The 27,786-nt window shown below is 49.2% G+C and overlaps 12 protein-coding genes across 12 annotated transcripts; 3 read left to right on the top strand and 9 right to left on the bottom strand.

Annotated features, from left to right (window-relative positions):
* Positions 1-21: 21 nt before the first annotated feature.
* EDB91DRAFT_1233373 (HIT-like domain-containing protein) lies at positions 22-913 on the bottom strand (the record flags this gene model as incomplete). The annotated part of the gene is made up of 3 exons (XM_041321091.1): positions 22-300; positions 352-505; positions 558-913. The coding sequence occupies 3 exons, from the start codon at positions 911-913 to the stop codon at positions 22-24; spliced, it is 789 nt and encodes a 262-aa protein (XP_041184403.1).
* A 46-nt stretch (positions 914-959) lies between these two features.
* On the top strand, positions 960-3,993 carry EDB91DRAFT_1093394 (uncharacterized protein). Its single transcript, XM_041316812.1, has 14 exons — positions 960-1,608; positions 1,662-1,806; positions 1,856-2,013; positions 2,068-2,183; positions 2,234-2,347; positions 2,396-2,498; positions 2,549-2,573; positions 2,627-2,730; positions 2,784-2,918; positions 3,029-3,081; positions 3,138-3,262; positions 3,314-3,468; positions 3,526-3,567; positions 3,621-3,993. The coding sequence occupies exons 1-14, from the start codon at positions 1,071-1,073 to the stop codon at positions 3,704-3,706; spliced, it is 1,899 nt and encodes a 632-aa protein (XP_041184402.1). The 5' UTR covers positions 960-1,070; the 3' UTR covers positions 3,707-3,993.
* Positions 3,994-4,407: 414 nt separating this feature from the next.
* EDB91DRAFT_1233371 (GTPase-activating protein gyp7) lies at positions 4,408-7,392 on the bottom strand (the record flags this gene model as incomplete). The annotated part of the gene is given in 12 exon segments (XM_041321090.1): positions 4,408-4,656; positions 4,782-4,941; positions 4,995-5,031; positions 5,085-5,184; positions 5,240-5,281; positions 5,301-5,333; positions 5,365-5,698; positions 5,749-6,065; positions 6,112-6,839; positions 6,890-7,000; positions 7,052-7,178; positions 7,237-7,392. 12 exon segments carry the CDS (start codon positions 7,390-7,392, stop codon positions 4,408-4,410), a joined length of 2,394 nt encoding a protein of 797 aa, XP_041184401.1.
* Positions 7,393-7,601: 209 nt separating this feature from the next.
* EDB91DRAFT_24038 (ribosomal protein S21e) lies at positions 7,602-8,312 on the bottom strand. The gene is made up of 4 exons (XM_041326570.1): positions 8,205-8,312; positions 8,105-8,150; positions 7,885-8,052; positions 7,602-7,828 (listed from the first exon to the last, which is right to left on the bottom strand). The coding sequence occupies exons 1-4, from the start codon at positions 8,217-8,219 to the stop codon at positions 7,797-7,799; spliced, it is 261 nt and encodes an 86-aa protein (XP_041184400.1). The 5' UTR covers positions 8,220-8,312; the 3' UTR covers positions 7,602-7,796.
* Positions 8,313-8,916: 604 nt separating this feature from the next.
* On the bottom strand, positions 8,917-9,558 carry EDB91DRAFT_1041576 (uncharacterized protein; the record flags this gene model as incomplete). The annotated part of the gene is made up of 2 exons (XM_041312935.1): positions 8,917-9,408; positions 9,466-9,558. The coding sequence occupies 2 exons, from the start codon at positions 9,556-9,558 to the stop codon at positions 8,917-8,919; spliced, it is 585 nt and encodes a 194-aa protein (XP_041184399.1).
* A 983-nt stretch (positions 9,559-10,541) lies between these two features.
* Positions 10,542-13,233, bottom strand: EDB91DRAFT_1093359 (heat-shock protein 90). Its single transcript, XM_041316811.1, has 9 exons — positions 13,069-13,233; positions 12,942-13,008; positions 12,789-12,889; positions 12,644-12,745; positions 12,254-12,592; positions 11,896-12,203; positions 11,447-11,844; positions 10,999-11,393; positions 10,542-10,943 (listed from the first exon to the last, which is right to left on the bottom strand). Exons 2-9 carry the CDS (start codon positions 13,000-13,002, stop codon positions 10,584-10,586), a joined length of 2,064 nt encoding a protein of 687 aa, XP_041184398.1. The 5' UTR covers positions 13,003-13,008; positions 13,069-13,233; the 3' UTR covers positions 10,542-10,583.
* EDB91DRAFT_1093357 (tryptophan synthase beta subunit-like PLP-dependent enzyme) lies at positions 13,234-15,351 on the top strand. The gene is made up of 5 exons (XM_041316810.1): positions 13,234-13,533; positions 13,703-14,173; positions 14,236-14,403; positions 14,438-14,824; positions 14,880-15,351. The coding sequence occupies exons 1-5, from the start codon at positions 13,483-13,485 to the stop codon at positions 15,198-15,200; spliced, it is 1,398 nt and encodes a 465-aa protein (XP_041184397.1). The 5' UTR covers positions 13,234-13,482; the 3' UTR covers positions 15,201-15,351.
* Positions 15,352-20,329: 4,978 nt separating this feature from the next.
* On the bottom strand, positions 20,330-23,433 carry EDB91DRAFT_1093331 (uncharacterized protein). The gene is made up of 7 exons (XM_041316809.1): positions 22,831-23,433; positions 22,127-22,777; positions 21,439-22,074; positions 21,185-21,388; positions 20,987-21,138; positions 20,805-20,933; positions 20,330-20,754 (listed from the first exon to the last, which is right to left on the bottom strand). The coding sequence occupies exons 1-7, from the start codon at positions 23,404-23,406 to the stop codon at positions 20,484-20,486; spliced, it is 2,619 nt and encodes an 872-aa protein (XP_041184396.1). The 5' UTR covers positions 23,407-23,433; the 3' UTR covers positions 20,330-20,483.
* Positions 23,434-23,461: 28 nt separating this feature from the next.
* EDB91DRAFT_1093324 (uncharacterized protein) lies at positions 23,462-24,788 on the bottom strand. The gene is made up of 7 exons (XM_041316808.1): positions 24,423-24,788; positions 24,308-24,374; positions 24,187-24,255; positions 24,080-24,136; positions 24,001-24,027; positions 23,931-23,949; positions 23,462-23,881 (listed from the first exon to the last, which is right to left on the bottom strand). Exons 1-7 carry the CDS (start codon positions 24,551-24,553, stop codon positions 23,556-23,558), a joined length of 696 nt encoding a protein of 231 aa, XP_041184395.1. The 5' UTR covers positions 24,554-24,788; the 3' UTR covers positions 23,462-23,555.
* EDB91DRAFT_1093322 (nascent polypeptide-associated complex, alpha subunit) lies at positions 24,789-25,787 on the top strand. The gene is made up of 4 exons (XM_041316807.1): positions 24,789-25,275; positions 25,330-25,441; positions 25,524-25,613; positions 25,666-25,787. The coding sequence occupies exons 1-4, from the start codon at positions 25,015-25,017 to the stop codon at positions 25,683-25,685; spliced, it is 483 nt and encodes a 160-aa protein (XP_041184394.1). The 5' UTR covers positions 24,789-25,014; the 3' UTR covers positions 25,686-25,787.
* EDB91DRAFT_1093318 (uncharacterized protein) lies at positions 25,788-26,896 on the bottom strand. Its single transcript, XM_041316806.1, has 4 exons — positions 26,787-26,896; positions 26,436-26,687; positions 26,309-26,377; positions 25,788-26,256 (listed from the first exon to the last, which is right to left on the bottom strand). The coding sequence occupies exons 1-4, from the start codon at positions 26,853-26,855 to the stop codon at positions 25,792-25,794; spliced, it is 855 nt and encodes a 284-aa protein (XP_041184393.1). The 5' UTR covers positions 26,856-26,896; the 3' UTR covers positions 25,788-25,791.
* On the bottom strand, positions 26,897-27,696 carry EDB91DRAFT_1093317 (glycosyltransferase family 1 protein). Its single transcript, XM_041316805.1, has 3 exons — positions 27,339-27,696; positions 27,150-27,288; positions 26,897-27,097 (listed from the first exon to the last, which is right to left on the bottom strand). The coding sequence occupies exons 1-3, from the start codon at positions 27,598-27,600 to the stop codon at positions 26,986-26,988; spliced, it is 513 nt and encodes a 170-aa protein (XP_041184392.1). The 5' UTR covers positions 27,601-27,696; the 3' UTR covers positions 26,897-26,985.
* Between the last annotated feature and the right edge of the window lie 90 nt (positions 27,697-27,786).

The following is a 27,786-nucleotide window of genomic DNA, read 5'->3' as shown; positions in this document are numbered from 1 at the left end:
TGGCGCACACAAGAGCGAGGCTCAATTATCGCTACGCTCCTCCTCGCTCTCACGAGCTAATTTATTTGGTCTTGATTCGCCATTGTCCAATGACGTTTGTGGGGAAGATATTTGTATGGAATCATCGGCGCATTTCCTCTTTTTCCCTGCCTTTGCCTTCTCTCGATCGGTCATTTTGTCGAATTCCTCCTGCAAATGTGACTTCAATTTAGGCATGTTGGAAAGGCTGTGATCGCATTTCCAGCAAGAAAGATCGGCCTTGAGTAAAGGCTCATACTCGCTCTTCTTGAGCTGAGAAATCTAGAGTCGTGGTAGCAGTCAACGCAGTGGAGCGAAGAATGAACGACTTACTGTTTGATAATACGACGGGTCTGCATCGAACCATGAAAGAACATCGCTCAAATGAATGAAAAATCCGAGTTGTGGATGAAAAGAGTTGTAGTGCTTCTTCAACTTCATACTCGGGGAACATAGGTCAGCAGAAAGTACGTGGAGGTGGAGGTGTCTAGAAATGTATATATACGAGTGCATCAGGAGATCAAGCAACCAAGACTCACTCCATGCTAGGTATTGCGTGGAAGCCCATCCATATTTCCCACTTGAATCCGTATTTCTTGAGCATCTCGCTTTCAATCATTTTTTTGACATTGTCCGCTTCTCGGCTTAGATCCGTGAGGAGCTCCTTTGCGCTACTTTTCTCGCATTTGAACAATGAACGTAGGTTAGCGAGTTGGTACACATTGAAGGGCGGCCTGACACGAGGTATGACGAGGAAATGGAAGATCGATTTCGGAAATGCGTCAAAAACTGTCAAACACGTCTCGGAATGTGAGAGAAGGACTGATGGTGGCAGACTCGCGGGATTAGACTTCTGCGCGTACGCGCGAAAAATTGTTAAGTTGGCGCTGGACATGATCACCTCTCAAGTAGTACTTACGGTGCAATTAGGGGAGTTGGCAGTCACAAAGACGCGTATGTCACAACCCATGAACGCTGTGACCGTGACATAATTAATGTCTTGACAAGCTTAAATGTTCCCCTCGACCACACACTGCTAGCAAAGTACTCAAATGCCGGTCACTCCAATTGTGCAGACAAGCGACTTACTTTTCGAACAAATGGTGCAGCCAACTGACGATTCACCAATTCATCAGCTGGTGCAATCAGTCTTTGCAGAGGTTCTGACCGAGTTTCGCGACTGGAAAGTCAAATACTGCGAGCATATTCTCCACTCTCTATCCCACGGCAAACGAAGTTCACCGTTACATGTTCCTATATTAGATGGCGACAAGATGCCTCTCAACATCGTCGGTAACGTCGGTGGGAGTCCGGACAGAGACACGAAAAGCTTGGTTGCAGTGACCTCTTACTCAGAGGACGGAACTCCAATATCTACTTCGACGATATCACTTCAGGTAGTACACGCCGAGCTGCTTGAGCCACACAAACCATATGAGTCTTGCTCTCCCATCTCAAGGAATATCTTTAGGGGAGACGATGACGATATGATGGCATTTATGCCATACGCAGATGATGCAACTTTCGACCACGTAGATCATGCGCTGTGCTATGACTCCTTTGCGTGGCAGGATGATTATGATCCAGACTGTGAGTACCTACCGTTCACTCTGGATGTGACGAAACATCATTTTTGTGAATAGTAGAAGTTATATCCTTAGAGGCAGCCTACCGCCTCCGTACGGTTCACAGTCTACTCTACCAGGACATAGATAACACGGGGATGCTTCCCTTCAAGCTTTTTTCAACTCCAGGAAAACCGGGGCTGTTTACCCTCAGTCATCGTCGGTATGGGTATCCGATCATCTTGCGTGCTCGTATCCAAATTAATATACAGTGATCTGCTCGAATGGAAGGGAACCATAATCCCTTGTTCCCACAGCTTTCCTTCCCCTTCATTGCCGTCTCACAGTAACCTTCAATATCGGCTTGGGCGCGCCCACGCATTGTTTTGTCCTAACCTCAACTGTATTGAGTCCCTGTGCACCGTTCATGGTATTTCTTTCGAGTTTTGTTTCCATTTTGATGCCCAATCAATAGGATACACAGTTGAATTCAACCCCATGCCGCCACCCCGTAAGCCAACCATTCGGCTGTCAGAGCTACTGAAACGTGTAGAACGCCCCTGCGAAGCTGGCTGCTTCTTGCAGACCAGGACAATCGAGGCGAGTTTTCCGATCCTTGAAGCAATACATATGTTCATATTGAATTCAAGTTACACCCTCGATGGAGTGAAGACGACATCAATTCGTTCAAGACCATCTTAGACATCGAGCCAGATATGATACCTTGTGACCATGCTGAACTATGCTTTAAACCTTGCCACGAGGTTGTTCAACATGATTGACGGGCTTTTCTTGGTCTGATTGTGGCTCAGGTCCTTTATTATCGCAGATTATTATGTCCTGATCTCAACGAGCCTCAAATCGAGCATCCGAATGGGGAACACAAAGAGAGGCTGCGATTTCAAGACTTTCAAGGTAGGGATGAATACATGTGGACACGTATTACTTGATTCCACACGAGATAGATCATGACCCGCTCAAGTTCACGCCGTGTGTACCCCTAATGCCCCAAAATCGAAGATTGTACTGGATGCTTTTCACAGGAACGAACCTTGCTATCACTCTGGGCCATGTGACGTTTCGTCCAACTGTCTATGTTTCAAGAACAATGCTCGTTGCCAGCGGAACTGCCGTTGCCCCGCCAAATGTAGGTATATGTACATTGCCACCAGTACGAGGCTGAATGCCACCATATACCAGGTGCTCGAAGATGGAAAGGTTGTCGCTGCGCAAAAACTCGCAACAGAATGAGCTGTGGGAGTGTAAAGCGATGCCCTTGCGTCGAAGCTCGACGCGAGTGCGATCCGGAGCTGTGTGTAAAATGCGGATGTCGGTGCGTAATACCGGCTATCTCTTAAGTAGTGATTCGTGCTTTAATATCTTGCACTCGACAGAGGTATGTTGCGTGGCAATTAGCAGGGGCTGGATCTAACTCTAGACCGAAGACCCGGAAACAAGCGTCTGCGGGAACTCCCAAATTCAACAAGGGCAATTCAAGGTATATGATATTCAGCGTCTCAAATCGCATGAATAAATCTGGACGAATGATTCTAGACTCTGGAGGTCAAGGAAAGTCGATGGGGCTTAGGCGTATTCCTCCTCGAGCCAGCCAAAAAGGGCGATTTGATCGTGGAGTACGTCGGGGAGCTAATCTACGAAATGACATTCGACAGCCGCGGGTGAGCGACGTTCATCCGCGAAGTTTCGACGGTAGCTCACAGATTTGACAGAGAGGTCGCACACCACCGGGGACGAAGTTATGTCTTTGGTCTTAACGAATCGATATCCCTGGATGGTTCGCGCGTAGGCAACTCGTCCAGGCTCATCAACCATTCGGGTCCTACTGATGCCAGCAACGAAACGCAGTGCAATTGCCGTGCTTTTGGTATGTAATGTCTGTATCTTGATGCCCATCTCAATGACTAACCCAAGCCTCCGACAGCACGCCTTGTGAATGGGGAGCATCGTATAGGAATCTTTGCCAGTTAGATCGTTTCCTCGTTATTCGGGAGGTCGAATGCTGATGTTGAAACGCAGCCATAAACATTGACCCTGGATCTGAGATTCTCATCGATTATGGCCCGGCGTTCTTCACGGAGCAAGAAAATGCAGAGGCCCCGTGAGTCCTTCGCGTTAGGTCACATATCCATGGTTGACTTTTTATTTTCGCTAGCGATTCGAATTAATCCAGTCATTATCAAAGAATATGTTCAGACTCCCCTTACTTAAAGATACCACGGGCAGTAAATTTAATTCTGGCTCAGCATTTGGGCCATCCTACAGTTACGAGATGCGTTTTAAGGCATTTACTTATAAACTACTCATTGCTTCAAAGTTTGTCTGCGAGTGCACGACCATGTGTAGCATTTCGTACTCATACAACCAATACTTGTCATTAAATAACTTGATCATTGTCTGGTGAGAAAGCAAATTATACCTGCGATGATATCTCTACGAGACGGAAGACCACGGCATCGGTACCGTCACGGTCAAAACGCACTCCAGGTGATTGGGTTCCTGAACTCATGTCTAGGATGACATTTCTACCAGTCTCCCCGCCCTCTGAATCATGCCAGACGCCGTAAGCTATAGCCTTCTTCTCCATCCTTTCACTCTGAGTCTGGTGGTAATTGGAACTTCCTTCCAGTTTCATAGCGTCTGGAAAGTTGGTATGTATGTGTACAGGAGTATGCATTGCAGGGGGTGACAGATTCAAACGAGGTACCTGCGAAGCCAAAGGTATTATACACGTGTATGCGATACAATATGTTATGCTGTGCTAAACCAATGTCCTACCAAGACGCACTCGTTCGATATGCAGTATTCAGCGCCCAGCCTTTAACAGGTCCCTGAGGTTGTCGCTCAGAGTAGGCATGGCTACCTTTGACAGAGACGCTTTTCCCTCGGAGCTAGTCGTCCCTCGTCGTCGTAGCACACTAGTCGTGGAATCAGTGGCTTCTTCCGCTCTCCTTCTGTCAATGTCTGCAACGAGCTGAGCAAAGGACAGAAAGAGGACCTCGGCCTGGGCGAGAGTAGAATCGAGTTCAATGGTCATGCTGAGCTCATTGCAATACTAAAGAGATTGGACTCAGTTTTCGGCAAGGCTAATAAACGTGGATTTCACCTTCAGAATCTCGTCGAACTGGTCAAACACCTGGTTAGGAAGGAATTTTCATGGCAGGTAATCAGGACACTTACCTCTACAAGATATCGTAGGATCATATCCCGATGGGACTCCAACACTGCCAAGGCGACGAAGAGAACGAAATCGTTGCTGTAATAGTCCGTCCACAAAACCTCCCATAGACGCAAAACGTCGTCAAAGGGGAATTCGCGTTTGAAAGCAATGAGGACCCATCTGGAATAAACAGCGTCAGGAATGCCTTGTAAGCAAGTTGGCTGAAGACTTGCCGGAAGCAGAAGAACAAATTGAGACCGTCAGTTTTTTCTACAGCAGACAAGAGTCAGACGACTATGAAGGCAGAATAAGGGCTCAGTGACCTAAATGTCGATATAGATCGGGATCCATGACACTGATCAGCTCTTGGAGCGTCGAGAGCTGCTTCTTCATCCCGCTCTGATCTCGAAGGAAGTTTTGAATCTATTGATGAAAAGATCAAGAGACAGAAGCATCATTAAATTTCAGATGCACTCACCATGCGATTCATTACCTCCACAAAGCACCAGAAGGTCATTCTCTCGTCAGGAACTCATCACAACGTACAAAGGAGCGCAGAGGTCCGACATCCCCTGCACAGTACCCTATTCTCTCATTGAATACCGCATATGAACGGATAATACAAATGCGCTCACCAAGCTCTTTGTTATGAAAGTTGTATGTGAGGAGAATGCTTGCGAGACGGTCGATGTGCTCATTACTGGGAGATTGCGCACCAATGTCCGACATCTGAGGAGAGATCGTCGTGTACCGGCGATTCCCATTCCCCTTTCCGCCGTTGACATCTGCATCCTCATAGGCGGTGGAGAAGAGTGGCTGAGTGCGGTCTGTGCGACGACAATCCACATCAATACGATGACGTTCTTCGAGGACATCCGATCGGTCAAAGACCTCAGGCACGCCACACCACTCGTCTTTGATCTGGTTATATAGCTTTCTGCAGAAGGGGTCAGAAGGCATGGATTTGGTAGCGAAGGCAACATTCACCTCTTCTCCTCCCATTTCTGTTCCCTCTCACTACCAGTGATATCCCATTCGTGGACACCGAGTATGAAGGGCCATATTTTCTTCCTGAGGGTTCCATGAGGTGTGATGCCCCTCCTGAAAACCTGGCGCCGCATCTCCTCAAGCCTGACTTTCGGCCGTCCATCTGCAGCAAACCACTTCGCCCAAAGCGCCTCGTCTACTGGGTGTGCCGGGTCTCGAGACGTTTTGGGAGAGGGAAGGTTGATTGTAGAGTGAAGAAGCTCGAACACACCCAACGGAGATATCTCCTCAACTACATTCGAAGAGGAGGAGGGAAGCTGCCTGAGCCTCTCGTTTACGCGCTCGATCGCCTTCTTCAGCAACTATGCGGGCCCAACGAGCAAGATACACCCTTGCGCTCTCAAACTCGCCAACGCCTCCTTTCTCCACCCAACTACCCCATTCCAAGTCGCCATTAACATTGACTAGACTCCTGACAGGGTCCGGGAGGTGCGGGACGATTGGCTTAGCGAGAGGATGTGAAAGAATGTTTTGCGCAGCGTGGCGTGTTGCTCTAGTGATATTTGAAAAGGATTGCAGCAGCGCCATCCGTGCTTGTGAGCTGGACTGAGTAGTAGAGATGGAGGGCGGGTAAAGAGAGCGATGCAGAACGGATGAACGAGTGGAATATGGGTTGGGAGGTGGATTTGAAGAGGCATTAGATAATGGACGCGGTCGCCTGTGAGCAGGTACAGGTGAATGTGAAGAAGCATAGGATGATTGCCCAAGGATATCGTCCACGGCGTCATCGTCAAATAACTGAGTGGTGTGCGTGTCTATGTCAGCTTTAGATGGGTCAACGATAAATAATGAAGGCTGTAAGGTGGAGCGGAGAAGGTGGGCATAAGATCGTAGACGAGAGAGTAAATCCTCGCCTCCCCATGAAGTCGAGGGTCGAGAAGATGGTCGTAAAGACGTGGAAGCAGGGTATGCACTAGTGGAGTTACGCCTAGTACGTCGAGACGGTAGCGTCATCGAAAGCGACTCGTCATCGTGGAAGTGAAGCGTTGGGAGCGTCGAACTGTTGATGAGGTTTATACCAATCGTACCATCTGCTAGTGATTTGTTTAGCCCTGCCAAAGTCTTCAACATAGAAACGTACACCATGATGAAAGGGTGGGCGGATGAACAAGAAGAGAGTATATCGAAGTCAGAGGGACCGAGAATGCATAGGACTCTGGTCTTTGAGTAGGAAGATCAATCAAAACCGCATCTTCGAATGGCATGAGATTTTTTGGTTAAAACTAAAGAAGAAGCTGCGAACCTTCGTCCTCCTCGTCCAGAGTCGCCTTCTCCTCAATCTTCACAAACTTGTCCCATTCGTCGGTTCCCTTCTCGTTGAGCAAAGTCTCTGGAATCCATGCAAGCAAGTATGTAGGATTCACAGCTTCCTAGATGGCAGACACGCATAAGCGAGAAATATGAGATAAGACTGTCATGGCAGCTCACGCGCTTAACAAGAGCTACGAAACCCGGGATGTTATCTCTGGCGTACGCGGTTGGATTAACGTAGACCTTGGATTTACTGTAGAGAAGGCGGTATTTGCTCTCCTCCTCTCCAGAAGGACTACTGTTCTCGCTTTGGGTATGCTGAATCTCGACCATGGAATCGGACTAATGAGAGGGGCTTGGGTAAAGAGGGCCACAAGTGGACTCAACAGCGACTCACTGAAATTATGGACAAGGACAAGGAACCGTCAGAGGAACAAGGGCGATGGCTCTGGCCCACAAACATGGGTCAGTTTCGTCTATAGTTGCTATTCAGACTGCGTGCTGCGTGTTGCAGGAATGTGATATTGACAGGTAATTGACTCAGTGTGAATACTCCGCTCCATTTGTAGTCCTGCCGCAGTTTGCCAAGTACAGCAATATCACAACTGGCAGTTTCATTTGCTAAACACTGGATGGCCAATTTACTTGCACTCAATATAGGCGTACAAGTGTTTATACCACAACATGAAAAGAGTAAGTGAAATGATGATATAAAGAACGGTCTAACACAACGACGTTTACTTTTGGTACGACCACACATTCCGGAGCACTGTAAGAACGAAACCCATCAGTCCAGACGTATGCCTCATAGAGAACAAGACTTACAGCCCGCCTTCGTTGCTAGCCGGTTAACGGAGTCATCGCTCTCCCCTTGTGATCTCACTTGTCCGCAAAGCGCAAACGAGGTGTAAGTGCTCTGGGCACGACCATTAGCATCAACATCAGCGACATTGATCTGGACCGAAGCGTGGTCCTTGGACGTAATCAGACGGTCTAAACAATGGATGGGTTAATGCTGTAGCACTGTGTATGGCTCAAGACATACTGGTGGCCGCACACTTGCGGGGGACATAAAGGTCGACGAGAACACCCTAAGCAAGGAGAATGGTGAGATTAGAATGCAGCACGGCGACGTCAATACGGACCTGGTCGTTTTCCATTGCGAGATTAAGATTTTGGCTATGGTTTGCGATGTGCAATCTACAGGGAGGATGCTGTGGGATAATTCAAGATGCAACTGTACAGTTGGTAGCACGTGGGGCCGGTGATTATGTAAGATTTCTCTTTAGGACGGCGAACGGACCTCCGTCGTCCGAAGGGACATTCGACTTGAACATAAGTAGGTGGAAACAGACACATGTATTGTCTGGTAAGATGATATGCAGCTAAATGACGAAGCAGGAGAGTATCATGAGAACTCGAAGTACGATAACACTAGAAAAGAAATCGAAAGATGGTAGTGCAGATTTAATAGTAACAAATATATCAGATGCAACCATCGAAGTAGACCTTGATAAAGCAGGACAAACGAGCAGAGATGAGCGAATTGCGATGCATCAGTCCGAGCAGGGAGTACAAATCGAATACAGAGAAAGCCATAAGAACAGCTATTGCTGATCCAGGCGGAGCATGGTCCGTAGCGAAAGCGAAAAAATAAAGATCGTGCAATGGATGTTTGAGCAGATTCGTGGCAGGATACATGGCGTTCGTTGAGATGGTGCAATGAGAGATGGTGATGGGCGCGAGTAATCCTCGCTATTACAAGGAAGATGCAGGTAAGATGGCGTACAAGTGTTTTGCAGATGGTAGAAAATCGGACGACGACGTCAACGTGTGGCCACGCGTGAGTCAACGCGTCTACGATGGGCTATACTTGCCAGTACCGTGTGGAAAGACTGGCATGAGATCGTGGAAAGTGACTCGCGTGGGGTCGAATGGAATCCTAGGTGGTGGAGTCTTGGGACAATCCCGTTCACAGCTGGGGTACTGGAAAGGAAATTGTTGTCTTGATGGTAATTCTGACTCCGGATTATTTCCCAAAGGGTTTGAGCGTAGTGATGTCTTGCGACGGCGTACAGGTCCAGACGCAGGGATCGCGTCTGAGAACGTGGGTTCTTCAACGCTTAGTACGGGCAGTTGAGACAGATCCGCAGTATCGCAGAGATCGAATCGTGGGGGGAAATCCATGGTGGAAATCCACGGTAGACGATCAAACATGGGAGTGCGCCCAATTGCATCGAGAGGGGACTCGATGTGAGGAGGGAATCGACGACGTTTATTCATCGAGCGAGTGGCACGGGTAGGCCCTCGCCTTAACGCAGCACCACAAGGCATTGGTGACTTTGATTTCTAGGAGATGTATCTCAGCGCCTGTTTGAATCAAAGCATTTTACGGGAGGAACTGACCATAGACCGAAAACGAGGTTCGTTGAGTGTTATGGGCGACAACAGTCGCGGCGGACTTAAAATCATCCGCGACGGTGCGATTTCCTGACGCATGCATATTAGCTTGACGTGAGACCTGGATCATTACTGGGTGACCTACAGAGGTTTGTTGGCAGTGACGCGTCTCGGGATTTGGAGAAGGGGATTGCAACGCGTCTTGAAAGTAGGCGTTTGCGACGCGTCTCGGGGATGGGGCAATTATAGATGGCATTCTTGAAACTGGAGACCGTGGATTGTGGACAATGGGGGCGCTTGAGCTGGTGTGTCGATTGAGAGCAAATAATGATACAGAGACGAAAGAACGTGGCAAATGTTTATGTTTGGCCAGTGCAAGGCAAATGGACCATTATTGTCGTACTAAATGAAAGGGAACAATGGAAAAAGTAAGCCCAGCTGGAAACAAACAGGCGATTAGGGTGCGCCTGAGCCTCGAGGTCACTGCTCCTAAGCTTACCTAAAAAGGAAACCTGACTCGCTTTCCTTCCACACGCTTCGATGGGAACCGTTTCGATAAATTTCCCTTGCCAGGCTTGCCCCAGCATCCAACAGTCCGCTAATCGTTGATTGTGAGATAAACCATCGAAAAATATTTTTACTTGTACTATACCTGCCGATTCCCCACAATGCAACACCCTGATGAGTCATGTGAAGAGATATGTGAAGGAATATTCTCTGCCGTCACATTCGACCTCGCTTCATCGAAGCGACCCTGTTCCATTTTAATGTGGCGATTACACCCACTAAACGTGAAGTGATGGGTGAACGTTGAACGTGGAGGATGGGTGTTGATGGTGGGTGTGTTCAGAATTACAGTTACGTCTGTAGGTTTAACTTAACCAGTCCACTGGCAACTGCAACTTTTTGTCGTTGTTATGACTCGTGGGCAAGACAGATAGGATCCATCAGACGTTCCCAATGGAGTTCACAAGATCACACAGGAGGATTGCGAGTGAAATGCTTTGATTCGTGAACTACTAGGGGACTTTTAGCTATTGTCTCGTAAATGCGACCAAAAGACGGGAAAAAATGCAGCGACTACCATGATATGATGCAAGCTAAAGTACAGAAGATACAATCGTCTAGTCAATCTCCTCCATCGCCGATGTCGACACAGCCTCCAATGGCGGAGGTGCACTCGAGCTCTCAGCGGGTGCCGACTCTTCCTCTTCCTCATCGACGTCAAGACCCAAGCTGATCATACGGTTGATGCGCTTGGCAAATGACGTGGGGTCGTCAAGTGAGAACCCAGACGTGAGCAGAGCAGTCTCGAACAGGAGGAAGGTGAGGTCGCGGACAGACTTGTCAGCCTTGTCCTCAGCGACCTTGCGCTTGAGTTCCTTGATGATGGCATTAGAAGGGTTGAGCTCAAGCGTCTTCTTGGACGCCATGTATGATGACATGGAGGAGTCACGGAGAGCCTGTGCCTTCATGATACGCTCCTGTAGACATACGAATGATAATTAATGAACGTCGCATTTCAAAGACAATACGTACCATGTTCGATGACCAACCGAACTGGCCGGTAACGAGAACACATGGGGAGTCGGTGATACGGTTGGAGACAACAACCTTCTCGACTTTGTCACCGAGAGCTTCCTTGATGGTTTGGCAGAGGTCGTTGAACTGAGCAGCCTCTTCTTCGCGTGTCTTTTTCTCCTCCTCAGTCTCCTCAAGTTCAAGGCCTTCTTTCGAGACACAGACGAGCTTCTTGCCCTCGAACTCCTTGAGTTGCGTAACGGCGTACTCATCGATGGGGTCAACAAGAAGGAGGACCTCGAAGCCCTTCTTCTTGAGCACTTCAAGGAACGGCGAGTCGCGGACAGCACCCAGGGATTCACCAGTCAAGTAGTAGATCGACTTCTGGACCTCGGGCATACGCGTGATGTAATCTGTAACAAACGTAAGAAAGTGGTTCTAACGGCGCACGCCAGGATGCACTCACCCTTGAGCGAAGTCTGCTCCTCGAGCGCCTTGGTAGAGAAGAAGCGGAGGAACTCAGCGAGCTTGCTGCGGTTCTGGGCGTCTTCGTGAATACCAAGCTTCAAGTTCTTGCCGAAAGACTCGTAGAACTTGTTGAAGTTGTCCTTGTCCTCCGCGATCTCGGTGAAGAGATCCATGCACTTCTTTACGATGTTCTTGCGGATGACCTTGAGAATCTTGTTTTGTTGGAGGGTTTCACGGGAGATGTTCAGAGGGAGGTCCTCCGAGTCGACAATACCCTTGACGAAGTTGAGGTACTCAGGAATGAGGTCCTCGCAGTCGTCCATGATGAAAACGCGGCGGACATAGAGCTTGATGTTGTTGCGCTTCTTCTTGGTCTCGAAGAGATCGAAGGGCGCGCTGTGGAACAAAGTCAGGAGAGTACGTTCAAGATGAACGAAAGATACTGACCGCTTGGGGATATACAAGATCGCCTTGAATTCAAGCTGACCCTCAACAGAGAAGTGCTTGACAGCAAGGTGCTCCTCCCAGTCGTTGGTGAGCGACTTGTAGAAGGCGCCGTACTCATCTGCAGTAATCTCCTGAGGGTTACGCGTCCAGATAGGTTTTGTCTTGTTGAGCTCCTCGTTGGTGGTCTCAAGCTCCTTGATCTTCTTAGTCTTCTTTTCCTTTGGCTTGTCTTCTTCGTCCTCGACCTCCTCGATCTTGGACTCCTCTTTCTCTTCCTTCAATTCCTCCTCCTCTTCGTCTTCAACTTCCTGAAAGTAGATGAGCCACAATCAAAGTCAAGGGCATCAAACCGACATACCTTCTCGATCTCCTTGGTCACAGCGAGCTGAATGGGGTATGAGATAAACTCGGAGTGCTTCTTGACGATTTCCTTGATCTTCTTCTCCTCGAGGTACTCGGTCTGATCCTCCTTGAGGTAAAGGCGGATCTCGGTACCGCGTCCGAGAGGGGGGTTTACGGTATCAGGGGTGATAGTGAAAGTACCACCTGCAGCAGACTCCCAGATGTACTGCTCATCATCATTGTGTTTTGAGATGACCTGGACACGCTCGGCGACGAGGTAAGCGGAGTAGAAACCGACACCGAATTGACCGATCATAGAAATGTCGGCACCGGAGCTGAGAGCCTCCATGAAACCCTGATCGCATGGGTTAGAAAATCAATAAACAGGAATGATTGCAGAACTTGCCTTTGTGCCAGACTTGGCGATTGTACCAAGGTTGTTGACCAAGTCAGCCTTGGTCATACCAACACCAGTGTCACGAAGAGTGAGGAGCTTGTTCTCCTTGTCCTGGGGTGATACGAATGTAGAGATCCTTCTCAGTTTCGAGAACGGAAGGATCGGTTAAGGAGGCGTAACGAATTTTGTCGAGGGCATCAGAGCCGTTGGAGATCAACTCCCGAAGGAAGATCTCCTTATTCGAGTAGAAAGTATCTAGATAAGAGGGTTAACATGAGGCAGGGTATGTAAGATACGATAGACTAACTGATAATCAAGTCAAGGAGTTGACTGATTTCAGCTTGGAATCCAAAGCTCTCGGTTGCCATTTGTACCTGAGGGATAAGGTTACTAGTTAAGTAGACGCGTCAGATGATTTGAACAATAAAGCTCACTGATTGAGGTGATGGAGGATGAAAGAAAGATCTATGGGGGAAAAGATGGGGAATGCCTACAGCAACGACGCGTTTATCGCGATGGTCTTAAGTACTTGATTTTTTTGATATTCGAGAACCTTCGATGGACAGAATATCAAATCTTCCAGAACATTCGACCACTTCCCTTTTACAGTCTCCTACCTACGACATAGCCTAGTACTCTAAACGTCATTTATTGTAGTCCATACTTTGTTGTTCATGTAAGATTTTAACCTCGAACCACGGCAGCCTGATATCGCGGCCAGACTTAAGTAGACTCGCAGCCTATCTGATATGATAATGACTGACGATCAGATCATTTTAATGTTCGCTGTGACTCGATCATATATGTAGTACAAAGCCTACGATCGGACTCCATCATCTCTACCCGCAATGAGGTACTTCTCAACCCGTGGAGGCTTAGCAGAGCTGTCTTTCGAGGAGGTAAGCTAAATCACCAACACCCGATCCACTGATTCAGATCTCCAACAGACAGTACTGGCTGGTCTTGCCCCAGACGGCGGGCTCTACATCCCAGCATCCATCCCACAGCTTCCAGCTAACTGGCAGCAAGATTGGGCCCAAAAGACTTTTCCCGAACTTAGCAGTCGAGATCCTCTCCCTCTTCATCTCTGCAGATGAAATCTCTGCATCAGATCTCTCCGCACTCGTCCATGCCACGTACAATGACTCTGCATGGCGCCATCCTGATATAGCCCCGCTTCAACCACTCACCACTCACCAGCCTTGCCGCAAGTACGTCCTAGAGCTATTCCATGGCCCCACATATGCCTTCAAGGATGTCGCTCTCCAGCTTCTGGGCAACCTCTTCTCTTACTTCCTCCAGCGCCGCAATAAAGCAAAATCTCCTGGAGAGGAGAGGGAGAAGCTGACCGTCGTGGGCGCAACGAGTGGTGATACTGGGAGCGCGGCCATATACGGGCTGAGGGGCAAGCCCGATGTGTCCATATTCATTCTGCATCCAAAGGGTCGCGTCAGTCCGGTCCAAGAAGCTCAGATGACGACCGTCACGGATGAGAATGTGCATAACATTGCCGTGAAGGGAACCTTCGATGACTGTCAGGTGCGCTTGTTTCATATCCAATTCTTGCACCAATAGCTTACTCACATACCCACATCTGGCAGGACATCGTCAAAGCCCTCTTTGCTGACACCGCCTTCAACGCGAAGCACCACCTAGGTGCCGTCAACAGCATAAACTGGGCTCGCATCCTCGCCCAAACAGTCTACTACTTCCTCTCCTACTTCGCCATCCGCCGCACCCTCCCTATCGACGCTGAGCTCCAATTCATAGTTCCAACTGGTAACTTCGGCGACATCTTAGCAGGCTATTATGCCAAGCGCTATGGGCCTGCCGATGGCTAAGCTCGTCATCGCCACCAACGCCAACGACATCCTCACCCGCTTCTGGAAGACGGGGCGATATGAGAAGGTGGACTCGGATTCGTCCTCGGCCGCGGTTGGAGGAGTGGTAGAGACACTCTCGCCTGCCATGGATATCCTCGTGTCGAGCAATTTCGAGCGCCTGTTGTGGTACCTGGCCTTCGAGAACGTACAGAACACCAACCCCGGAGGGGACTTGCGCGAGAAGGCTTGCCAAACGGTAAAAGACTGGATGGACAATGTGAAGTCTGTAGGGCGCATCGTCGTGCCCGATTCAGTGCTTGAGGTGGCAAGGAGGGATTTCACGGCTGAGAGAGTCGATGACAATCAGGTGCGCTCATACATTTTATAACGTGAGCTAAGTTGACATTACGACACACTCGCAGATTCGTCAAACAATCCGGGAGTACTACACTTCCACGCCTAAATCCTACACCGCCGACCCACACACAGCAGTAGGACTGCACGTCGCAGGTACCCTCTCGCCCCCACCCAACACCGTCCAAATCATCCTCTCCACCGCGCACCCCGCAAAGTTTTCCGAGGCGGTTACGAGCGCGCTGGCTGGCGTGCCTGGCTTCGACTTTGACGCGGTGCTTCCAGAGGCGTTCAAGACGCTGCTGACGATGGAGCGCCGCGTGATTGATGTTGAAAGGCCTGACGTGGAGCTTGTGAAGGGCGTTGTAGAACAGTTCGCGGTGATGTAAGTGTTTGATGGTGTCGGGTGCCCTGACGCGGGCGATCAAAAGCAACGTTTGTTGCACAAAATAAAGGCTTATCTAGATGCGAGTCCTGTATACCAGTGATAGCAATTGTGCATTATCAATATAGGAGGGAAGGTGTCCCCCCTGTCCAATATTTGAGCTCGACGGTGAAATGCGTTCACCACAAGATGTAGATCAAGAACAACAAGACGGGAACGAGAGTGGTTAAATCACTTTGTGTCAGAGGGAAGACGTGTCTCATCCCTGCGTCTCATCAGCTCTGGGGTGACATCTACGTCAATTAAATTTGTCCCCAAAATCCATGAAGGCCTATCTGACGTTCTTCTCCTGGTGGTCTTCTCATCTGACCTCACCCCCTTCAAAGCTTAAAAACCCACAAGCCCGTATTGGGAGCGCTTCGACCGCGGCAATGGTCAAGTAACTCCGCGCACCATTCCACTGAGCTCACGACCTCCGGTTCATCGTAGTGCACACAAGCCCCCCATCAATGTAAGGGCACGTAAGGATAAGTCGAACTCTGAAGACTAATCTGCAAATCTCCCGATTGGAATATTATTTGCGTCGCGGTGGATGACGCTCGCGCGATGAGGAGCATGGAGAGCCAGAGCCAGAATTAGAGGGATTAAATTGTACAAAACTAGCAGGGGCAACCACTTACCAGTACTAGTCGACCTGCGAGCCATTGCGAAGCGGTACGAAAAATCCAAGCATAAACCAAGCAACAAAGTCCAAGCGTCTGAAAGGCTTGCACGGTCCATCGCGTTTGAAACAGACGTGATCATGCATTGTTCGTAAAGGTATCGTAAAGTGCTCCACACAAGTCTAGTATGGTACATATTCAGCTCCCCAACCTCTTCACCGAAACTTTCTACATCTATACACAACAAATATTTCTATGACATATCGAGTCAGCTCACAACCGTTGAAAAATGCATGAAATACGAACCGTAACATCGAACGCGTGGGAGTAGAGCACATCCAGGTCGTATTGGAGTGACAGTCACAGTGGAGTGGAGGACCTTGATGTATGAGCAGGCATCAACATCTGAGGGGCAGCGGCCGCGCGAGGTTGAGACGCCTCCCGGTCCGACACAGCCTGAAGATTTAGAAGTACTGTAGCCACCCCCACCGGCTCGTCCTTGCGCTGGGAGTAATTGACGTCCGAATTAATTGTCTCGGAGGGAATGTTGTTAGCGGCATTCTCCAAATCGTGCCTAACCAGCAGGGCCCGTCGCTTCGACGCAGGGATTTTGATCATAAGCCGAGGGGTGTCTGCTCGGTCAACTTCGGCCTTGCGCTTCAGCGGTATGGTAGACAGGCTTCCTGACGCGACTGGGACGGCAGCTAACTGAGACTCTCGCTGACGGCGCTTGAGCCGTCGCAGTTTGGCGGGAAGGACTGCTTCTTGCTGAATCTTATCAAGTCGTTCGAATTTTGGGGGAATCCTTCGCTGGGTATGTTGGTGATGTGATACTGGTGTACCTTTGCTAACATCCGGATATCCTGGAGGCAACTTTGGTGCCAGTCGGATGGTGATATATTCGTTGATACGAAGGCAGCCGTCCGTAATCATGATTGAGGGTTTGAGGACAGGGGGGGAAGGTTTTGTTCTGTCAGGGAGTGTTCAGTGGAACGAACTTAATGGTTAGCTTGTGGACCTGAGTCCTTTAAGTACATTGGAGCGGGCTGTGGACGCACCATCTTGTAGTTGTCTTCCGGCACCCAAAGCGCCGTCGCGCTGTCGGAGGACAATGGAACGGGTAGTGTTAATCGCCACATGAGGGCCTGTGGATTGATCATGCGGTGGTCAGAACAGTGGCGGCGCCTTGAGTATTGAAGCGACTGACAACAATGCACTCAAAATCGCATTGACCACCGTGACCTGAGGTCCTTGGTAAGTGACGCCAGTGCAGACAATAATTGAATAAATTTCAATTGACCACTACACGAACATGTTCTGTGCCACGGGAATGACACACCTCACCAGCCGCTGAACATCCTATGGGATTTTAGTTAGCAGGTTTGAAGGTTGGCCAAAGGACTCGAATACGATCCGGCATCGACGCAGAGGACTCCGATCCATTTTTTGACCGTCAGACACGAGCAGACAAAAAAATTCGTGACGGTTTCGCAGCCAACCTTTGCACGAGTTTCCAATTTACATAAATAATTCACAGATTTGACTGCTCTGTTTTGCCAGTCAGTGTCGCTGTGAACGTTCGAACTCTCGAACTCTTGAGGGGCCCCGTCTCAAGCTGAAAATCGTTAAGTCCAGCAGTTGAACGCACGAAAAGAAGACTGTCTTCCTTCTTTCAAGGTCTGACTCAGGATACTCACTTGCAGTCCACGCGGAACATACTTCAGAGTCACCTGCAGGTTCAATTACGTGCACGACACCGTGACACAGTCGGACTCACCGCTGCTTGTTTCCTGGCACTTGCAGATTGTTGCAGTCTTGCAACTCTCTTGCACCACTCGTCAATGCAGTAACCAGTTGACCTTATCGAGAACTTGAACGCCCATTAGTACTAGTGGTGCCGAAGCGACGGGCGAAGTGCGGATCGAGGAATATTAAATCGGGTGAGTTTCGTAATTCGCAACCTGTTCCCCGCTCAAAAAATGCGCCCAAGTGATGTCCCCATGAATATCGACGGTGATCAGACGGATGTCCGTGCCCAATCCTCAGGTTCCGAAGACCTTATGCCAGCCCAGCCGGCTGGTCCAGACTGTGATGGAGGGGAGCAGCCCACCGACTCACATCCTCTTCGAAAGAGGAAGCACAAGCGGTCAGCCGGGGCCATTGCTGCAAAGTACGACAAGAGACTTGCAAAGCTGATCGAGAAAGCCGTTGCCGAGGCAAGGAAGAATACAGGTCAGGGAACTTGGATTCTCTTCTATTTTTCTTCTTCTCAACCCAATTAACGCAATGTTGTCACTGGTCAGAGGTATTTGATACGTTTCACTTCGAGCGCATCCGAGATATCAAGCTCCTGCGGATTGGAACGAATCGACAGAGTGCAAACGTGAATGGCTTGATGTGCCTCGGTTGGGTACCGGCGCTGAAGGCATTCCCATCGTTCTGCACCTTCCTTCCATCATACAAGATAGAGGACATGCTAAGCTGTACAGCGCCGTGATGAAATTCGGAAGTTTAGTCCCCTTAGCTATGGGAGCGGGAGCCGACAAAAAGACGAGAAACACGAAGGAGTCCTATAGAGTCGTCGAAGGACAGCTGGTTGGCAACATACAACTCGTGACTGCGTGGCATGCTGTAGGCCATTCGGTAAGTCTCTTACCGTCCGCTGTATTTTTGAGACTTATGGTGTGTTAGAAAGAGAGCCCTGTCATCTCTCGAGACATAATTCGAAACTTCTCCTTGGCGTCTGCATTGATAGACGACCTCAAGTACCTTAACGTAAGGCTCAACTCCGCTTTACAGGCCCTGGATCCCCCGCAGTATCATGCCATGCAGAAGCTACGACATGCTCTCCGTGCCCGCTACCCTCATGTACGGGCAATGGACTCTATCGATGGCATCCTATGGGAAGGACGATCATTTCAGTTCAATCAACAAACTCCTTTACATCCTGATAGCACAGCCCCACCTAGAGCATGGGTAGCCCTGGTCGCCCTTGGTGATTTTACCAAGGGTCAGCTCTGGATTCCCCGGTTAAACTTACTATTGTTTTATGAACCTGGCACTATCATTTTCGTACGGGGACATATTTTACCCCATGAAGTGCTGGCATTCGAAGATGGGCAACGAGTATCAATTACTCACTTTACCCACGAGACACTTTGGAAAGAGATGGACATGTCGCTACCTTAGACAAACGTTAGATACTATTTGTCGTCACACAAGTTTAGTAATTCCCATTCTCTCTCGCATGTGTTACGTTGCAAATGGGTCAATAAAAGTGCTGGATGATCAGAAAGAGCGAAAACAAAGTGCTTCACATTGTACTTGGGAGCTGAACAAGAAGCTCGGAAGAGTTGGTAACCTGGGATGTGAGGACCAAGATACCAACATTCCAGATGGTCGGGAGGTTCGCGAGTAGGTGAATGGAGATGCTCGAGTGCGTGGAGGGTGTGGTGTTGGGCATGGAGTCAGGACACATTGGTACTACTCATCAGACACTGTATCAGGCTGAGAGGCCACAAGAGGAGAAAGAACAGTGATGGCGAAAAGACGTGAAGTAGGTGGCAGCCATCTTTCCACTGCTCCTTCCCCCTTGCGCCAACTACTACACAAATTTACGCGCTTTCAATGTTGTACGACAAATAGCCGCTGCTCATTTTCAACTATCGTGCGAAGCTGGTGGTATTGCAGAGGATACGCATCCATGAAACTTGAATAAGGAGTTACCCATGCAGGATAGGCGTACCCTTCCACAGTATATCAACTGTACAAGGGTCAACTTCTTCAGTGCCTCCATTTGGATAGCGGAAGCCGCCGAGCCTGGAGTAGATGCGCAGTTTTCAAAGAGTTCTTCAGCCCAGTGAGTGGTATGACGGGCATAGTGTATTATGTAAATTATGAGAGGTCAATTGTAGTAATTGGACGAGCCAGGACGGAGGAGATGGCGAGTAGTGACGGAAGTCTGTAACAAATACCGACGAGTCAAAAAGCTAGAAAGACATCGCAGTTGGCAACCTCACCGTCCTCACCGTCAGGTGGTGATATATTCGCAGTCCTATGTGCTTACTATGAGCCACGGTCTGGGCCGTCGCCTTTGGCTTTCAAGCATCGCAGGCCCCGTTCTCAGGCCGTGATCCTGGTCTGGCTCGGTTTAGCCTATTCTAAGGGCCATATTACGGGTGAGCAGATGGTGTATCCGGAGACGGAGAAGTCATCGAGGGTAGCGATGGCTTCTGTGTTACCAATGCGCGCGGACAGAATGTTTGGTGAGAATTTAACGCAGTTTATGAACAAGGGTGGAGTAGAGATACATACCAGGATATTCCACGACCACGTCCGTAAATGAATCCCAGACGACGGGAACGTGGACCCCAGACTATACTGGCATGCCAAGGAACGAAGCAGCCGGTGGTTTGGCGGTGGTGTGAGTAGCTGAAAGATGACGGTATTCGGGAATTAGTCACAGGCTAGATCTCTAACGATGCCTTCATTGATGACGGAGCAAAGTAATTGGTGTAACATAGTTTCAATATAAACACAACCGTCGACTGGCAGAACATCCTACAGGCGTGGTCACCGACACAACGATCCATGCCAGTGCCAACAAAATCCATCCAGTCGGGGATTCACAATGCTGGCATCGATCGCGTTTCCGCAATCAGACCTTTATGTCCATCAATTCGAGCCTTCATAAGCTCCATCCTCGCTCTCATCTCCCCCATCTCGTCCTTTAAATCAGCATTTTCCTCCCTCAGCCTGGCGTTGGTTGTGGCGAGCTCAGACTTCTCCGTCATAAATGCCGCTATCTCAGCTTCGGGAAGGCGTCGGGAGGCATCGCACTTCTTTTGAAGTAGAGAAAGGTGGGCTTCTAATGCCTGGTTTTGTCGTCGATGGCTCCTACAACAATATCATTCAGTATGTATGTAAAGCAGGTAAAACCCCCGTACCGAGCATCCTCGCTCATTTGTTCGAATGTCTTCTGATAGCTCTCTAGATGCAGCTCCATCTGCTTGAATTGTGTTCTTAGCTGCTGGAGCTCTTCAGCACGGTCATTGAATTTCTGGAAGTCCGCATCCCTACAAACAGTCAGTGAATATCAGGACGGAACCGAACATGAAAAAGTCCAAACCAAAGACGTTGCATGCGAATGTGCTGCTCAATCTGCCGCTCGTAGTCCCTTAGGCGGTCGACCTTGTGCTGGGTTTCCTTCCGCTGAGTCTCGAGCTCAAATACTTGCTTTACCGCATCTGCGAGCAATTGGCCTTGAGCAGCGAAAAGAGCCTGGGTAAGAATTAGTAGGCAATCGTAGTATCAAATGAAGTTCTACCTGAGCTTCTTTTTCCGCCGTCCGTAGCGAAGCAGCTTCAGAGACCCAAGCCTTCTTCTCCTCTCGAAATTCTTTCAGCTTATTCTGCAGTTCCGTATTCCAATCAGCATATTTGTTTTTTGCGGACGATGACTGTTCCCGGTGTTCCCTCAGCTGGCGGTCTAACCGCTGGACCTCGGCTCGGTAGTGGCGTAGCTTGTTGAACTATTACATGATGATTAGCACACGAATAATGCGGGTACGAAAACACTCACCAGCCCCTGCTGCTCAACTTCTGCGTTTTTGGACAAAATCCGATCTTGGTAGAGGCGTCCAATGTGTTTCACGTTCTCGCGCGAAAGCCAAAGCTCAAAGTTTAGTTCATTGCGCAGGAGCAGCACTTCGCGCTGGAGACCAGAAAGTGCTTGTGCAACGTGAGATGGAAGTTTGTCCTCGTTGCAAATATGTGGCTCTGATGGCATATTGAACGATCGCTTTGTCGGAGAATTGCTCCCTGGAGGGAACAACAGGGACGACCAGGCGGCCGTCGGGGCCTCGATCTCCACGTCCAGATTGGATTTGAGCGCAACGGATGCTGTGATCATGCTCTCTAATGAAACGCGGGTCTTCGTACCTGGCAGTTCCGCATAGCCAGGGTGAGGTGTCGGTGACGTTGAAGTGTCTCCTTCAGATATGGTAGTTAACCCGAGGATCGATGGCTCAGCAGCAGCCGACGCGATGTCAACAGAGAACTGCTTGCTGCCTAGAGCTGTATTGCGCACGTCAAGCATCGTGCACTCGCTCGCGATGCGAGAGACGCTATAATTCGCCCACGTATCGGCTTCCGTGAGCTCTTTTGTCCAATCTCGCCATATGACTCTTGAATTGACGATTCTTCCTCGCAAAAGCGACTGCAAGTTGCACTAAGTCATAAGAATAAAAAAACCAATGATAATTTCACACCTCTGATTTACTCCTTATGTTGTCCTCATCGAGGGCATCTTCCCAACTAATGGAGAAGGGCGATTCATAGCCTCTATCGTTAAGGTACGCTGAGGGGCCACGTAGAAATCGAAGCAAGTTACATGGGAAAAGATAGTAGAGGCAGGAAAAATAAGCCCCAGGCGGCGGGGCGGAAGATGCGGCATTAAACGTGAGCTCAAGCCTTTCCCAACCAAGCTCAGGCCGCAAGGGTAGATTGGAGGATGCGGTGAACTCGTTACACGCTGGTTCTTGCGCACCGTTGTTTGCAGAACTTTCGTCTGGATCATCAACTTCCTCCTCAAATGGTGGTTGCGGAACTGATCTTTCCTTCCAGCATATAATTCTTGCAAGAATTGCAAGAAGACGAGGAAGCAGCATCTTCAGCTCCTCACATGCTTTTACAGCAAAGATGGGGAGAAGCTTGACTATGACAGTCAAACCAATGGTGCACACCGTCGAAGAATTGTCCAGCAGCAGTGAGTTGAGGAGGCTATCTAACAATGGATGATCGGCGAATGCTGCGGCGAGTGACTGGAACGAGGGCTCTGAAGTATATCGGTTTAGCAGGATCAAAAGTTGTAGACGGGACGACGGCGTTGTAAAGGAATAGTTTATTGCGGACATGAAATCCTAAGTCTGTTCTTCAGCACGTCTGGAGAAGATAAACTGTATCTGTGGAATACCTGAGGCCGACGCAACCCAGACTTCACGAGGACATCTTCTAGATTGAACTTCCACAGCGATCGTTTCTCCCTCTGATCCTGGTCGAGTTCCGCCCACTCCAGCAAGTCATCACCAGACCCCTCATTGTATGCGTCTAGAACATAAAGGTCAAGGAGGCGACGTCGAAACTCGCCCACCTTCTCTGGATACCTTTCGTCTCCTCTGTCTGCCGCTGAGATAATTAATTCCTTGGCATGATTGACAGCCGGAGTGGAGAGTCGTGGTTCTCGCAGGGCGGGACGAAGAACAAGGTCGAACCATGTAGAGATGACCGAAGTTGATGTTAACAAGGGGCGCAAACGGTATAGGACGGTCAACAGCACTTCGGTATGCTGGAGGGAATTGTGGGTAATTGTATCGCTGTGGAATAATTGGAGTTCCTCTTCCAATTGGAAGAGTAAAACATCTGGCTCTTTAGATGTAGCGCATTCACGGATAAACTCGTCCACAGCCTGGAGAGCTTGTTCTAGTCGGGCATCGTCGGAAGGTTCTTCTAATGTTATGCGGACCTGGTGGGACAGAGCTGTTATCGACATAAGCGAAGTGACCTTTGTGAGATTAGGCTATCACTAGCTTTACATAAACTTCAAGTCGTCACAAGCGCTCTCCATTAATTCACTTTGACTTCAACACATTGTCAGATTTACATGCCTACTAATATAAGTCGTACGCCGATGACGGTCGCTTACTTCTGAATTTGGACTTCTTCTCCCTTAAACGTTACACCTGTATCACTCTTTTCCCATTGATCCGCTTTGTTATGCTTCTCATACGGCGGTAAATAACCTTCACGCAGCTTCCTCTTCGCCGATGACGAGACCTTGGAGCGCTCATCCCGGCGACGGATTAACTCGTCGTTGGCCTGGTTATCACCAGTGTAAGACATCATAAGTTGAGGGGGTCCAAGTGGCAATTCGGGAAACTCGTCGAAAGCCCACGTATGGATCGCCTTGCCATAAGTCTGATGCAATTCCAGCATAGCTGGTTGCTCGGCAGTATCGTTCATGACACCTACAAAAAATTATGACGGGGTGTGGTATAAACACTTCATGCTACTCACTGGGAACAATGCCTTTCGTCTAACAGAAATTATTATTCAAATTATTCTCCCGTGCACCACCAAAGCTCACCTCAAGGCAAAGAACCCCGCTTTCCACCTGGCGAATGTATAAGCTGAGTAGAGGGAGCAATACTGGCCAGAAGACAGACCTCATACTTGTGAGAGTGCCAATACTTCTGCTCTTCTTCCGGGAGCGAGTTAAAAATCTGTAGAATAATCAGAGGACTACGAATTATTGCTTAAATGTCCTGGGTACCTGTTCAGACACGATGTACTCGATTCCGATCAACCTAGCATCAGGCGCGTCGGAGTCGTAGACTACGCACTAATGAACCATGAACAAAACGGGTTATCGCACGCACTCAAAGTCTCCCTACCTGATGAAAATCCTTCGAGCGGCGGCCACAAAAATGGTGAGCCTCTACAGGACGCGTGCGGTCTTGTCTGAGAGGTTTTCAGCAGAAAGAATTAACATGATAGCGATATGCGCACGCGTATACGTGGAATGCACTAAGATGCTGGTGAATGTGGTTGATAGGGGTGAAGGTCATCATTGCTGCCCCAGCCGCATCGTACACCTTGGAACCTTCGTGGTAGACCTCTTGCTTTTTTTCTGTGCTCATGGCGAAAGTGAAAGAAATAGGGTGCGCTCAAGTGAGGAGTTGCTGGGCATGACGTCGTGACTTCATCATAAGATCATTTCAAGCGAAAGGGAAGGAAAGGAAACGCCGTGGAAACCACCGTCCTATTGATTTATCTAACGGAAGGTGGTAGTCTCTCGAACGATGTACAAACAATATGGCGTTAACGTCAATGAGTCGGGGGTCGGCGTGATACGAGCGCGCGGTGCGGGCGGGGTGTTGCCTTTCTCGGCAAATGCCGATTTCCCGGGTGGAAGCTGCTTGCTCGCTGTTGACAACAACGAGTACACATCCATCCAAAAATCCTCGTAAAATCAAAGGTAAGCGTCATTTCAGACATTAAAAGATTCAGGACACGTTACTCGTGTGGAATCCAGAATCTTTGGATGGATTAGCAATGATCATTTCAGATGTACTTGAACAAGCGCTGACGTGTCCCTTAGATGTCTGCTACCATCGAGGAACTCCCTTCAGACCACTCTGACCACGAGGAGGACCCCACCTCTCAGGCTGCCCTCGACAAAATTCAGTCTCGTTCCGAGCGAAAGGCCCGGAAGGCTCTCCTTGGTTTGGGTTTGAAGAAGGTCTCCAACATCACCCGCGTGACTCTCCGCAGACCCAAGAACGTGTTGTTCGTTCTCTCTTCCCCCGATGTTTACAAGTCACAAAACAGCGACTGCTACATCGTGTTCGGTGAAGCGAAGGTATGTATTATGGGCGGATGTCTATCTTCTGATGTTGATGTCTCGTTACCGTAGATTGAGGACATGAACTCGCAAGCTCAGATGTCTGCTGCTCAGCAACTTGCTTCTGGCGCCGGTGCAGGTCCAGGTGTCATGAACCTTGAAACCTCTGGTGCAGGCGGTGAGGGTGAAGATGATGATGATATACCAGAACTCGAGGCGCCAGAAGACGACGGACCAGTCGACTGAGACGGGCGTCGATCCTAAAGACATCGAGTTAGTTATGGCACAAGTCAACTGCTCGAGGGCTAAGGCCGTCAGAGTGTTGAAAGAGAGCGGAGGAGATCTGATTAATGCTAGTGAGTCGATTTGGCTTATCCCTGGACCATCCTGGTTTAATATTGCCGATAGTTATGGCAGCAAGCGAGTGATCTTCTGTCTTGCTCAGTGCTCTGGTCTCTTGCCACTGTATCATATCACTACTTTGCTCGCGCAAGTAATTCACATTAGGTACTTCCACAAACGGTGATAAGACATTCAAGATACCCAGCACCGCAACTCGACATAATAATTTGACCGTTCCCACCCTTCCTGGATAATCTCAACACCTCTGCACCCCTTAGTATATGCAGTCTCCTGCGGTCCAACGATGAGTCCAAGCTCTTCAGCTGCTTGAACCGCAAGCTGTTTGAGTTCGCCTTTCGCAAACATATGATAGTATCTGTTGTACACGGGAGTCTCCACGGCTAACGTTGGAACAGCTGATGCGTCTTGCTTCGATATAGCTGAGGACGTGACATCGCCTTTGAATTTCCCTTTCGCGGTGTGCTGCTGCTGAGACATTACCCAGGGCACAAAGACATCTTCGCCAGCCGTAGGGTAGTGATCCAATCCGTCGGTGTCACTGGCTGGGATTGACCGTTTGGATAGCTCATCCTGCTCAATGGCCCACACATAGATCATCATGCGTCCATGGACTGGAGAGACAACCTGTAAAAGACGCTGCAAATCATGTCGAGTTAGTGGTAGGCCCTGCGTGAAAGGTAGCCCTCACCTGAACGGCAAGCTTTCGACGGTCATGCGATGCCAGGTGGTGGATCGTAGCTATAGATATGGCATAGTCCTGTCAGACATCGGTCAAGAAAGTCATGTTACGAAGAATAGCAGCCATCATTACTCACGAACATGCCCGATCTCCAACCGCTCCCAAGGACATCACCCCAAACAACCTCCCGAGTGATCAGAATACCAGGTTCACTCCCGGCATGTCGAGCGATCTGGAGCAAGTTGCGACTCCGATCGAGACCGATTGTTAGTATACTACCGGGGCGATCTGCAGGTAGAGGAAGATATTTCCCGTTCCCCGTTCCCGAATCCAGGCCAATCCAGCCAGTTGGGAGGTCGGAAAGAAATTTGGCTATGATCGGCCAAGGCTACTAGACACGGTCAATTCGTTATAGATATTGTTTGAGCACCTTTCCAGCACCTTGTACCGAGTGGATGAAAAGTGAGAAGCAATCTGATTCATATACGGCATGGACATGTTGGTCTTCATGTACTTGGGGATCGTCGATAATCGTGACGCTTTTTACGGGTTTCATGTCACCTATGGATTATCGTCGTGGTATGGGTACGACATGGATATCGGAAAAGAACAGGCATGACCCAACAAGTACTGAGTGCAGTATCCACTTCCTCATCAACATGAACCCAACACCTCTTCATATAGCATTAGATGAACCCCATTTCCTCATCCACCAGCTTAGAGAATTTACTCCCGTCGAAGGGAGGAAACAGAACTAGATCGCGAGGTTCAAATGATGAGATTGTTGATGCGAGGTCTCTGGCAGTCAAGTTCATTGGACAACCTGGTTATGATAAATGAAAAGGCCCACTGAATTGACGTCGCCTTGAGGTGACCCAGGGTGTCAAGGGCAGAGGCTAACTCTTCTTGGTGGTTGTCCAAGAGGGTCGGATTGGGTACGACAATGAGTGGCTTTCCTAACCTCAGGACATCAAGAATCGTCCCCGATCCTTCTCTAAAGTTTAGGTTACAGTTTGTTCGAGGAAAGCAGATGACTCACCAGCATGGCTGATGACGAGGTTCGCTTGCTCGCACTCAGCCTGAATGGAAGGCTTGAACTTCCATATATCTATATCCACACCGTGTCGCTGTATTGTACAACTCTCTCCATCGAACTCTTCTGATTTAATGTCGGAATCACCGCGCTGAAGAATGAGGCGATTGTACCCAGAGTCACGAAGTGTGCTGAGGACAGGTTCGGATATAGCGGCCTCTACAAGAGCATCGAACCTGGTTGAACCTACCGTTACGAATACGAGCATGAGATGGTTCTGGAGGGTAGGCCCTCGAGGGTGTAGTTTCAGGTGGTCTCCCCCAATAGACCAATATTAGACGCAAGACAACGTTTCTTTCTGTACGTACAGGTTGATTGGCGCTGGGCACAACTGAATTTAGATCAAATGATCATCATGACTCGAATTTTTTTCTAATTCCTTCTATCCGGACTG

Source organism: Suillus paluster, assembly GCF_016628075.1.
Source record: "Suillus paluster strain FC165 chromosome Unknown EDB91scaffold_1, whole genome shotgun sequence".
NCBI lineage: Eukaryota > Fungi > Basidiomycota > Agaricomycetes > Boletales > Suillaceae > Suillus > Suillus paluster.
The sequence above is the reverse complement of the archived record's forward strand: the minus strand, read 5'-3'. Positions and strand labels throughout refer to the sequence as shown.